Here is a 14,020-nt window from a genome sequence, read left to right on the forward strand (position 1 = left end):
AATGTGGGAAAAGCTCCAGGTAACGTATGAAGGTACGTCTCAAGTTAAAAATTCAAAAAATTTATATGTTGGTTAAAGAATATGAAATGTTTAAAATGGAAGAAGGTGAATAAATTATTTCCATGTTTACATGATTTACACATATAACAAATGACTTGAAAGCACTTGGTATGAATACTCTATGGAAGACAACGTGTAGAAAGTGCTTCATTCATTGCCCGAATCGTGGCATGCATAGTCTATAGCAATCGAAGAAGCAAAGGACCTATCTAGAGTCACTCTTGATGAACTCATCAGGGTTCTTATGACTTATGAGATCAAGAAGAAGAATGCTGCAACTGAAGTAGAAAAGTCGAAAAATTCCATGGAGATGGCTTTAAAGACAACAAGCAAAAAGGAAATTATGGAAGAAGAAGAGAGTGAAAATGATGAAGAAATAGCTCCCATCAGTAGGAAAATCAAAAGATTCTTATTGAGCAAAAAGTTTGATAAGCAAAAAGGTAAAGGAGAATCAAGCATAGGGTGCTTCAATTGCAAGAAGCCCAGACACTGTATAGCTGAATGTCCCCATTCAAAAAGGCCAACAATCAACAAGGGGATAAAAGTAAATATAAGGCCATGAACACAATCGAGTGGGACGAGCTTGATGGACTCTCTACCGATGGAGAAAACGAAGAAGAAGTTGCAAACTTTTGTTTCATGGCGGATGAGCAAGTGAGGTAAATTTCGATGACGAATACTCTCCTTCATATGAAGAGTTAGAAGAAACTTGTATAAAAATTTATAATGAATTAATTGTAACTAAAAGAAGAAATAAATATCTTGAAGAAACACACTCAAAATGTAAGAAAAAAGAGGTATGCCTTTGTTCTGCTTTAAAGGAAGAAAATGCATCTTTGAATACCAAAATTGAAGAGTTTAATGAAAATTCTCGAATAGATCATGAGTTTTTCCAAAATAAAATAAAAAATTTTAAAAATCAAATTGATGAAACTGTTGAGGAAAACTTGTCTTCGCTAATAGAAGTTTGTTCGCCTAACATGGCTTTCAAATCTTGTTTTGATGATAGCAAATGAAGGTTGATTTAACTTGTGTTGTCAAAGTGATGATGTTTTAGGTGTGCTTAAAGATAAAGTTCAAATGAAAGAATAGTAATGAAAGTTCAAAGATCACTAAAGACTAAAAAGACACATTTATATTTAAAGTGATCCATAGGAAGCTCAAGCAACACCAAAATGATTAAAGTATGTGGAAATCTAAAGCTGACACAAGCTCAAGTCAAAGAGGACTCAAAGCAAAAATACCATAGAAGAATTCAAGCTTAGAGTATTTAAGGCTTTAAGACAAATGATGTAAGTGCTTCATATTGAAATATCACATGGAAATATTTTGAAGATTTTTAGGGTTTATTGTGGACTTAGGGACTTTCTTTTAAAAACCCCGGAAAAAAGTTTTATGAGTAATCAAAGCAAGAGAGCAAAGAGTTTTTGAAAACTAAACTGAAAAACCAGATTTTTAACTACCCATACGACTGAAGTTTAATCTCAGAAGACTTAAGAATTTCTATAGACGACTGAAGATTAAGTTTAGTCTACTGAAGAATTTCCTGATGAATTCCTGAAGAGGCAGTATAGCCTTAGACGACTGAACTATGTCACCCTAGTCGACCGACCTTGTTTCCAGTTAGTTTTTTAGTGTTTTAAAGAACTTCAGAAGACTGAACCCAATGGCTTAGTCAACTGAACACTGTTAACGACTATAATTTTAAATGTTTTAAAAATGAAACTTAAGTTTCTTGTGCCCCAAATTTCATAAAAACTTGGGAAATACTCCTAGTAATCTTGGGCAACACGAAAATACTTTTATGAGCCTTTAAATACATGTTTTAGCAAATCAAACTATACCAAGTAATTAAAAATCTACTCAAAAGCTAAAAGCTCTCTTGCTCTCTCAAAGATCTCTCTTGCTCACTCTTGCAAATTTGAATTGCTGAAGAATTCTAAACTACTGAATCATCCTTCTCTGAGTTCTAAACTTCTGAATTGTTGATGTTGACCTTATATGTCATATCCCATTTTGATTATGACAAATATTCTAGTATTTAATGGTTGATGAGTTTGTGTGCAAGACCAATCGGAAGTATCATATGGTGCACGCACAAGGGCTTAAAGAAGACAAAGACCTAGAATGTTTATTCATTGTAATTTAATTAAGTTGTTCGTGTCTGTAATAATTAAAGCTCAATGGTCTGTAATAATTAATGCATTACATGCATGATAGGGTAGATAAGCTCAAATGATCGTAGGGAAACCAAATGACCATAGGGCACCCTTTGGTCGACCGACGCCGGATTTTTTCGGTTGGTTCTCAAAGACCTTAGACTAGCTATAGGACACTATTTTGCATGAAAATATTCTATATTGTCTTAAAATTGATTATCATATGAATATGGGTAACTTTATAAAAAGAAAAAACCAAAATGCACAAAAAGAGCATGTTTGGTTGATTGAACTTCTACATACAAAATTCTTTGGTTGACCAAACCCTCACCAGGTCAACAATTTGACCTCTCGGTCGATCGACCAGATATATATAGGCAAACCTAGTCGATCGAAACTGCTCGGGTCAACATGTTGACTGCTCGGTTGATCGACCAGAATTATATGGGCAACGCCCTAGTTGACCGAACCCCCATGTGGGAGTTTCCAACCGCCTGGTCGACTGAACTTCATAGTTCAAAACAAACTAGTTGACCGAATTGCGCGGATTTGGGAAAATCGCCTTTAAGACCCTTAATACGGTCCCGAACTCTTAATTCATTTTTTGCATGGTCGATCAAACTCTGTCACTTGGTCAACCAAACCTTAAGTTCAGTTAATCGATGCTCTCGGGTTGGCAAATTTTACCGAGGTTAAAAACATTTTTATTTTTACTAACCTTAGTTAAACTTTTCCTAAAATGACTAATATGTCCTAAACAATTATATTTTTGGGGAATTCTATATACACCCCCTCATTTGCAAAAATTAGTCAATGATTAGCAATCTTAATTAGCAAAAATCCTTTGAAATTCAAAACTCCTACTTTCATTTTTAAGCCTCCTACACTCATTCTTACTCACTTTTATTGCTTAAATCTTTTTATAAGTATGCTTGAGTGTTCTTCTCATAGGCTTAAGCTCTCTCTTGTTCTTATTGATTAAAAGTATTTTATTAGAAAGCAAAGCTTTAAGTTTTTCTAGGAAACTTTGTTAATAAGTCTTCCTTAGGAATACTTCATTGAGCTTTTGAGTTTTGTATTGTCATTGCCATACTTAAGGAGTTTATATTGGATTTTGATTGCTAAAAATATTTTACACATCATTTTCAAAATATCTCTTGTGTTTATCTTTGAGAAATATATTTTGAGATATTTGCTTGAGTGCTAAAGATCTTTGTTGCTATACATTTTGATTGAGATTATTATTTTAACACAAAGATCAAATCATTTTTATAAACTAAATCTGAATATCTCTTGAGGTTTATATTGTGAAAAAAATATTTGTTGAGATATTTAAAGTGTGCTAAGGATCTTTGTTTATGTATTATGATTGAAATCATTATTTTGACACAAAGATCATATCATATACACTCTTACGTAGTGATTGCATTATTGACATTATTTTTGAGAGTAGACACTAAGGCTACACTGAGCTTATCTTATCATATCATTCGGTAGTGTATTAATTACATTGGTACGTAATATGCTTAGTTGAGAAGCATATTTTTTGTACACAAATTTTATTGAGAAATCTGTTGTATTCCAGGCGTGGCCTGAGGGGTGATAATCTAGCCCGGTAAGGATTGGTTGTTAAAGGTTGAGGTCAACCCTGTGTTAATTGACCTGGTTGTAAAGGTTGAGTTCAGTCCTATGCTAATTGACCTGGTTGTTTAGGTGCCGCTCCACCCATTAAGTGAGCTTATAGTGGTAATCCTTGTGCTTGTTAGCCAAGGCGAGGACGTAGGCAGTTTGCTGAACCTCGATAACATTTCTGGTGTTGTCTCCTTTACCACTTTATTGTGCATGCTTGTTTAAATTTCTATTGTAGTCTAAATTCCGTTCTAAATTTACATTGATTTATTTTACATATACTAGATTGACCTTAGGCTTGTATAATACTGCTGTTAGTGGATTGACTTAAGGGATAAAATTTTTAAATATCGATTCACCCCCCTCTTGAGATTGCACCAAAGCTAACAACTGATTCTCATTTAGAGAAGAAATTTGATGAAATCACTCTTGAAGTATATAGTGCTTTCAGTTGTACTAATATGCTCTTTTGAGAGTGTCATTGTATACCAGATTGTCTATTATCTTTCTTGTAGTTGTTGATGATTTAAGGATTGTTTGGATTGTTGGACCAAGCGTGGGGTATCGCTTGGAGAGGGGGCTCTACCCTTAAGGAGGGATTTGAAAAGGTTTGCTCTACCAAAAAAGGAGTGCTATAGTGGAAACCTTAGGTGGTATTGGCTTAAGGTGAGGATGTAGGTTGGGGATAAACTGAACCTCGTAAAAATCTCGGTCTCACTCTTACCCTTCTCTTTACTTTCAGCATATATTGGGGTGTATATGCAAAGTGCAGGTTGCTGAAAATCAAAAACTGAGATTAAGAAGACTCATAACTCAAGAAACAATGTTTGATTAAACTTTTGCGGAAACCCAAAAGGGAGTACGTTGTTTAATCATTTGTGAAAATCTTAGTTAAGAGAGGACAAGCAAATTTCATTCATTATAGGGCTTGAAACAAACACATATTCACAGGGCTACAAACGAACTCTACCTTGAGTTTTTGCTAAAGCTGAAGAGTGCTTCATCTTATATCTTGATTAAGTATATTGTGTTTGATTGGATTGTTTGGTTATTGTTTGCTTGTGTTAAGATTAAGTGTGATTGTGGATTAATTAAACAAACTAAGTTTTTGTTGAATGTTGCTAAAGGTTAAAGAATTCTTGAAAAGAATTAAAATAAAATTTTAATAACCCAATTCACCCCCCTTTTGGGACTACACCTTGAATTTCAATTGGTATTAGAGCCAGGGTCTAACAAATCTTAAAAAGTAGTTATATAAAGATCTACATGGCATATGTTGGAGTAGCTCCCTTTGGAGAGGGTCAATCCTCAATTAGACCACCTATCTTTTATGGACTTAAATTACACCTTTTGGAAACAACGAATGAGGATTTATCTTCAAAGTATGGATTGGAAAGCTTGGAAGGTTGTCACAAATGGTGACTTAATTCCTACCAAACTAGTAGACGAAAAAGAGGTTCCCAAGGAAGAAAAAGAGATGATCGAGATGGATCATAAAACGCTGCAAGTCAACTCTAGTGCTATAAACGCCCTATATTGTGCACTTGACATCAATGAATTCAATAGAATTATGGCTTGTGAAATAGCAAAGGAAATTTGGGATAAACTTGAAGTAACCTATGAAGGTACCGTAGATGTTAGAGACAATAGAATCGATATGTTGACTAGTGAATATGAAGCCTTTAGGATGAATCCTGATGAATCCATTACAAACATGTATACTAGATTTACACATATCATAAACTCATTCAATGCTCTAGGGAAAACTTATTCCACTAATGAGATGATACGTAAAATCTTTAGAGGACTTCCACCTATTTGGGAACCAAAAGCCACAGCCATAACAGAAGGTAGAAATCTCAAGACCACCTCACTAGATGAACTTATAGGATCACTTCTGACTTATGAAATGGCTATGAAAGAAAGGAACACTAAAAAAAGAAAAAGAAATCTATAGCTCTTAAAAAATCTAAAGAAAGCTCAAGTGAAGAAGATGATGAAACAAGTGAATTAGATGATGAAGAACAAGCATTTATCACTAAAAGCCTTGGAAAATTCTTTAAAAGAAACAAGAAGTTCACTAGAAAATTCAAAGGTACAAAGACTGAAAAAGGTGAAACAAGTAAGAAGGAAAATAAAAATAAAAATGATCCTCCTACTTTCTATCATTGTAAAAAGGTTGGACACATTAAGCCTGACTGCCCACAACTCAAGAAAGAAAAGAAGAAGAAGAAAACAACAATGAAATCCACGTGGGACGATATATGCTCGAGCGAGTCGGAGAACGAATCCAAGGAATAAGAGATGGCAAACATGTGCTTCATGGCACACAAGGCTGAGGTAAATTCTTACTAGTCCTCCTTGAAAGAATCAAGTGATGAATCATGTAATGATTCATGTGAAAGTATGCCTTCTTACAAAGAAATTCAAGCTGAACTATTTAACTTACACAATAGTTTCGTCAAAGTATTGAAGAGAAACATGAATTAAAAGAACAAAATAAAAATATTAAGAATGCAAAGACCCAAAGAATAATGGTATTTAAATAATAAAAAGAAAAGGAGTTGGAAACAGGAATAGAAGGAGGCATTCGACTTCGTCGACGAGGGTTCTTCAGGATCTCGTCGACAAAGTTCCATCTCATCGACGAAGTTTCGTCTCACCAAAGAGAAGATACCGAGAGAGGATTTTTGGAAGCCTAAAATTCGTTGACGAGGGTTGAGGTTCGTCAACGAACTTTCTATAGGACTCGTCGACGAATCCCGTAGTATAAATAAGGTTAAACGTGATTTTTCAACTCATTTCCTACGTAGAATCTTTCTCTCTTTCATCCTTCAGTTTCTCCTCCTTCTCTCTAAGTTTTTGGGCCGGATTTCCGCCGGTTTAAAGATCTGAAACCACCACGACGCTTCTAGGAAAGTTCTCTGTAAGTCTATCAGAGCGGACCATCGGTGGGGCTGAGTTAGAAACCATCCCAAATCCAGGGTAAGGCTTTCTACTCAGTATGTGGTTATTTGATAGTTGTAGAAAGTGTAGTATGCATAGAAATACTGAACTTTAGTTCTGGGAAAAGTTGTTTTCAGGGTGTTGAACGGGGAACCCTGCGGGTGCAGGACAAATTTTCTTAGGGGCTTTTTACGAATCAGGTAAGGGGATAGACCAAGCTAGTATTTTATAAAAAGTATTTATATTATTATAGCATGTGATTTCAGGGAAATAAATATATTTATATATGATTTATATTTGGAAAAATATTGTTGAAAATGATGGTATGTTAGATATATGAAAAACCTGTATCATGTGGCATGAGTAGAAATTGTTATGAAATACTATTTTCTGGGAATGTATTAATGATACAGATTTTTATAATGGAAAACCGGCGTATGGGCTAAGATTTTGATATGTTTGCCGGCGTACGGGCTGAGCTATGGATATGATTTGCCAGCGTACGGGCCAAGCTATGTTTATGATTTTTCAGCATACGGGCCGAGCTATGGAAATGATTTTCCAGCGTACGGGCTGTGCTATGGATACGATTTGCTAGCGTACGGGCCAAGCTATGGTAAAATGGTACATACTGGCTTAAGGGCCAATGATTTTCATGATATACGTATATATGCAAAATGATCTAATTGATTTGATAATTAATGATATGAAATATCCACGTATCACAGTTTCAGTATATGTTATATGATATCAGAACCTGGTTGGCTTGGTTTAGGCTAGTACTTGCACAGTACCGTTGCTATGTGTCCATGGTTATCATGATCATGATATTTGTGTTAACGCCGCTGTACGGAGTGGTGCGAGATTGGATGGTCGATGTGGTTTTTAAGAAGTGTGTAAGAGCCCCTGGTGTACGGACTAGGTCTGGCAGACCCATCAGACTTACATACTGTACTCTTGACTTGGCAGTGGTCGGCCAACCATTGTCAAGTCCAGCCTTCGGGCCACACAACCCAGTCATGTGGGGGTAATACATGACAATAGCCAGCTAACCTACCAAGATTGTTTTCATATTATTATTATATGAGATGATAAATGTTTATGAAAATGCAGTATGTTCTGCCATGCTTTGATGATATATATGTTTTCCCAGATATGACATGACAGTTTACTAAATATGTTTCTATATGATATATGTATAACATGGAATACTTATGTTGCCACACACTAGTATTAGTTTATTTTCCTTACTGAGAGGTGTCTCACCCCGAATTTTATAAACATTTCAGGAGCCCCTGATTGGAGAGCGGGTAAAGCCCCGCTGATCTAGTATGGTTGATTTGCCCTTCCAAAAGGGTAAGTGTTTTGATAGGGTCAGATGTATTTTGTGGAAATGGCCCTAAGACATCTTTTGGGTTGTGTATTGAGTATATATATATATACAATGATTGTAGTAACTCTGGCATTGTGATGTGTGGTATAATAAGATGTATATGATTGTATGTTTCCTACTGCATAGGCTTCCGTGATGTGTTTCTAATGTATCCCTGGTACCCATGGGTCTAGGTGGACTATGATCTGCTGAGTTTTGTGATATTATATTTGCATTATGGAAAAAGAAAAAAAAAAAAAAAAGGAAATTAAGCAGGTCGTCACAAAGAATCAACTAGAAAGTTCTAAATTGGCCAAAAAAGAAAAGGATTCTCACATTAATGATCTAATGAATAAAATTAATAATATGTCTCAAGAATTAGTGAAATCACAAGTGAATGATGATGACAAGAAAGATCTAGAGATAAATGATCTCAAAAGTAAAATTGAAGATAAAGAAAAAATCATTTACAACTTCACTAAAGGAAAAGAGAATTTTGAGAAAATGGTTGGACAACAAAGGATGGCTAACAACAAAGAAGGAATAGGTTACAATGGAATTGCAAACAAAAGAAAGAAGAACTTATTTATGGGATACTTTGTGAAAGAAGCAAAACACTATGTAAGTACATCCTCGACAAACATACATGAACATACTACTTGTTACTTGTGTAGGAATACGGGACACATAATGTTTTGTACACTTAAGAAGAAATATGTCAAAGTTAAGAATGAGTGGAAAATTAACACTAAAACTAGACATGATTCAAAAAGAATTAAGAAGGTTTAGATTCCAAAAAGTAACACCATAAATCCTTTCTTGTAGGTATGCTTTAGGTCTACTCCATCCAAAGAAAAATGGTACTTGGACAGCAGGTGTTCAAGACATATGATGGGAGATAGAACAAAGTTCACCACCCTCGCTCAAAAAGATGCAGGATATGTGACCTTGGGTAACAATGCCAAAGGTAAAATTATTGACATAGGAAAAATTGGTAAGGAACCCTCACTTACTATTGATGATGTTTTGTTAGTTGATGGACTAAAACATAATCTTCCAAGTATAATTCAACTTAGTGACAAAGGTCATGACATAATATTTAAGAAAGGTAAGTGTATAGTTCAAAATCCTAAAAATCATGAAATTCTATTCACGGCCTATAGAATTAACAATGTGTATTGTATAAACCTTGAAAGTCTAATTTCTCAAAATGTAACATGCTTGGCTACCATAAGTGAAGCTAGTTGGCTATGGCATAGAAGACTAGGACATGCAAGCATGGATCTTCTATCAAAACTATCTAAGAAGAATTTAGTAAAAGGTTTACCTAATACAAAGTTCGTTAAGGATAAAATTTGTGACGCTTGCCAACTTGGAAAACAAATCAAGATAAGCTTTAAAAAGAAGAAACATATATCAACTAGTAGACACTTAGAACTTATACATTTGGATTTGTTTGGTCCTACTAAAACTCAAAGTTTAGGAGGTAAGCAATATGCCTTCGTAGTAGTTGATGACTATTCTAGGTTACTTGGGTATTGTTTTTAGCATCCAAGGAAGTGGCTTGCAATATGTTGATAAATCTATGCAAGAATGTAATGACCAAAACAAAAAATTATTATTAATAATTAATTAATTATTATTAAGAAAATTAATTAAATTATGAAATTTGAGGATTATGGGTATATATATATATATATATATGTATATATACTTAAATACATATAAGGATAAATTAATTATATATATATATATATAAGTATATATAAAAGTATAAAGTAAGGGATAAAGGAAAGAAAAAAAAAAAAGAAAACTTAGTGGCTAAGCTTTTGGAACAAACAGAGAGGAGAAGAAAAAAAAAAAAGAATTCACGCGGTAGAATAGGAAGGAAAGGGAAAAAAAAAAATCTCTCACGCTCTCACACTCACGCTCTCCACTCCTTCTCTCTCTACAATTCGCAACGGATTCTCGCTCAATTGAAAATCTGAAAATACCACTAGACTCCATTTTCGCCATCGACATTTCTACCGAAGTGGATTTGTCGTAGGAGCAACGTAGGCATATCTCCTGGGGTTAGGCAAATTCTCATTCTTACCTCAATTATTCTTAAAATTTAAGCCAAATGGGCGATGAGACACCACCACGAGAATCTAAGGATGATTCTCTATAAGTCTAGTGGAGCAGATTTCTCGTGGGGTCGTTGTAGACATAGCCCCAAAACTAGGATAAATGGGTTATTTAGAAATTAATTGTTATTTAATTATTGTAAATCAGGAAAGGTTAAAATAATATTTTATTGGGGTTGATTTGATTGAATCAGGGTTCGGGTGAGCGCTACGGGTATAATTGTGGGAACCCTGCAGGAGTGGTTCAGGAAATCAGGTAAGGGGAAGTAAAATTATATCAGTATTTTATTAAGGTGAACCAATTATGTACGAGCATATGAAATTTATTATTTATCTATATGATTTTTTTAGAACAACTTGAGTATTGGAAAATGATGATTTTGTTCAAGGTTTATATTTGGGATAATTGCATATGATATTAAGTTCATGTGACATGGGAACAAATTTTCTTAATAAATTGAATATGAATTACTGTGGTATTTAGGTTTGCATGTGGGGATGTTTGGAATAATTATGACATGATGAATGAGTTGTTATGTTTGACTTATGTGTGGGAAATGTATTGATTTGTTGGATTACTGTGTGGGAATGTATTGATCCGTTGGAAACCTGTGTGGTAATGCATTGATGCGTCTACGTGAACTAACTAGTGTGGTTATTCGTATGCATCTCAATATAATGTTGGCATGAGGAGGTTGTTATATTGCCTAAATATAAATCATGGTATGACGTTGGCAGGTCGAGGAGCTCGCCATATTGTCATTTATATGGGATAAGACATTGGCAGGTCGAGGAGCTTGTTCTACTAATGTACTATGGGTAGGTCATGGGGATTGTATACTGGTGAATAGTGGTGCTTGTGTGGGCCACATGTAGCAGAAGCCAGAGTGGTGCCTGTGTGGGCCACGTTATATCCTATGTGGATAATGGCGCCTATGTGGGCCATGTTAGTATCTTGTGTGGACGGTGGCGCCTGTGTGGGCCATGTTATGTACCCTGTGTGGGTAGTGGTGTCTGTGTGGGCCACGTGTAGAGAAGAAGTATGTAGGTGCCTGTGTGGGCCACGTACTGATATGTACGCAGTTGCTCTGTGTGGGTTATGTACTGAGGACATTAGAAGATGAAGTATAAGTTGCATGATTCCTGTGTGGATGTGTTGTGCATGTGAATTTAATTAAAACATAATAATAATAATAATGATATAGGATATTGTGAATGCATATGTGTGCATGCGGTGAGGTAAACATACCACAGGGGCTTGCTGAGAAATATGAGTGCTCTGCTAGGTAGTTTTTTGGTATCAGTGCAAAGGGATGCTACTTGTATGAGCGGGTAGACATCCCGATCCTCAGAAACCTTCGCCTTTAAAATAATAAAGATGTGTATACTGACGACGAGGTAATTTTCTACTTAAGGGCTTATTGAGTAAGGTGAGTGCTCTAGTAGGTAGTTTTTAGTACTAGAGCAGAGGGAAGCAACTTGTATGGGCTGGTAATCTTCCCAATCCTCAGGGAATTTCGCTTGCACAAAAATTATGTACTTGTGCATATTGGATGTGTATATGATATTAGATGTCAGTGATGTTATTAATGATATGTTTTCTTAGTTGTTATTGATGTTATATAAGAAGCAGTTTATTTTGATATATAAATATTAAAACTCATTTGTCACACACTGTTATAATTTATTCCACCCTTACTGAAAAGTGTCTCACCTTAGTGGATTAACAACTTTTCAGGTTCTTTTGGAGATCGGGTTTGAAGGCCTAGGCTGAAATTATTTTTGGTGGTTTCTTTTTGGGGTATTGTGAGATACTGGTATATATATATACAGATATATTTGTATTGGGTTATGTTTTAAATACTGGTTGTGGATACGGATATCTGGATGTTGTAGTGTTCGTTTTTGGGTTGATATATAGAACTCTCGTATTTATTTGAGGTTATTTATTTATGTTTCGCTGCGTGCATGTTAATTATGGTATCAGATACAGGTGATTGGAACACGTGGCACCCAGGCCCCACTTGGCTGGTTTGGGGCGTCACATTGTGGTATCAGAGCATTAGGTTTTAGGTTCTGCATAATTTAGGATTAATTAATACCAGAGTTTAGGTATGAATAAGGATAAGGATAGGAATGGGTAGATTAGGATGTTGATAGGAGATTTTGAGTTTTGTTTTTAAGCTTAGAGACACAAATTTCTTGATGGACTTCTGTGAGTTTCTGAATCTGACCAGTTTAAAAAAACCACGGTAAATCCGTTGACGGTGATGTTTTTTAGCAGAGAGACTAAAACTCAGAATTAGAACTTGAGGGTTAGGTTGATTTGGGGATAAGCTAGTTGTTTGATGTTTTAATTAAGGATTTAAATGTTAAACTGATTCATTGTTCTATAACTGTACCTAATGTGATATAAAGGCTCTAAATTTGCTTTTGTCTTGTCCACATGATGGATTCTAGGGGAAAGGACGTTGATGCTAGAGAAGAGAATGATGTAGGAGCTACCAGTGTGGAAGAGAATGATACCTCCACTCTACCGTGGGGTTTAGGTCGGTAGGTTCGGGAAGAAATTAGGCGAGACTCTAAAGGACAGAACTGCCCACCTGTGAACTAGGGTTGTTCAAATGACCAAATTACTGGTCTGAAACCTTCTACATTTGCGAGCAGTGTTGACCCACTTGTAACAGAGAGCTGGGTGTAAGAAATGGAGAAAATGTTGGCAGTATTATCTTACACTGAGGCACAGAAGGTTCTCTTTGCTACCTTTAAGCTAACAAGGGAGGCTGAGTGCTGGTGGCAAGTAGTGAAACTGCTAGAGGAACAACGGGCAGTACCCATGGATATGACCTAGAGTCGATTTAAGGAGCTTTTCTACAATCGGTAATTCCTTACCACCACCAGGGTTGCGAAGGCAGAGGAATTCTTCCACTTGACTCAGGGGCAACTTACTTTGCAGCCATACGTTGCGAAGTTCATGGAGCTTTCTCGTTTTGCACCTTTTATGGTTCCAGATGAATTCCAGAAGGCGAGATGGTTTGAGAGGGGATTGAAATTGAGAATCAACGAACAAGTGGTAGTCCTGAAGGTACAAAGCTTTTCAGAGCTGGTGGATAGAGCCACCGTGGCAGAATTGAGTCTGCAGAGGAGTGTAGAGATGGCAGAGCGGAGGAAGAGGCCCATGCCTCCCAGTTTTTCTGATGATAGCAGACAAGGCTCGTGGAAGAGGGACAGATATGTTGGGGGACAAAGATCTGATAGAGGTGATCGAGGACACCAAAGCGATTCATCACCTCCCTATTGTGCTTGTTGTAAGTTGAGACATTGGGGATAATGCCTAGCCAGGAATATTAAGTGCTATCGGTGCGGCAGATACGGTCACATGGACTGAGATTGTCAGGGACTGCCGAACAATGTCTCCGCTCCTAATTAGCACTAGAGGAATGAGCCACTGCCTCGTGGTGGTCCGAGGCATGTGTATACCATGGTTCCGACTGATAAGGATATTGCTCGTGGTGCAGGAGCAGGTATGATTTTATATTAAAGATTGATTTGATTTTAAATTCATATGCTTACTTAGAATTGTGGAGTATATTGAATTTGTGGTATAATGATAATTAAGTAATTTTAGATTTTTTTAAAAGAATTTATTAGCGAATTTTGCAGATGAAATTTCATAAGGAGGGGAGAATGTAACGACAAAAAAAAAATTATTATTAATTAATCAATTA

The 14,020-nt window shown here is 35.8% G+C and overlaps 1 protein-coding gene across 1 annotated transcript; it reads left to right on the forward strand.

The window, feature by feature from the left end:
• The first annotated feature begins 618 nt into the window (after window positions 1-618).
• On the forward strand, window positions 619-13,623 carry LOC131163446 (uncharacterized). The gene is made up of 2 exons (XM_058120033.1): window positions 619-719; window positions 13,194-13,623. Exons 1-2 carry the CDS (start codon window positions 619-621, stop codon window positions 13,621-13,623), a joined length of 531 nt encoding a protein of 176 aa, XP_057976016.1.
• The last annotated feature ends 397 nt before the right edge of the window (window positions 13,624-14,020 follow it).

Source organism: Malania oleifera, chromosome 9, assembly GCF_029873635.1.
Source record: "Malania oleifera isolate guangnan ecotype guangnan chromosome 9, ASM2987363v1, whole genome shotgun sequence".
NCBI classification, from domain to species: Eukaryota; Viridiplantae; Streptophyta; class Magnoliopsida; order Santalales; family Ximeniaceae; genus Malania; species Malania oleifera.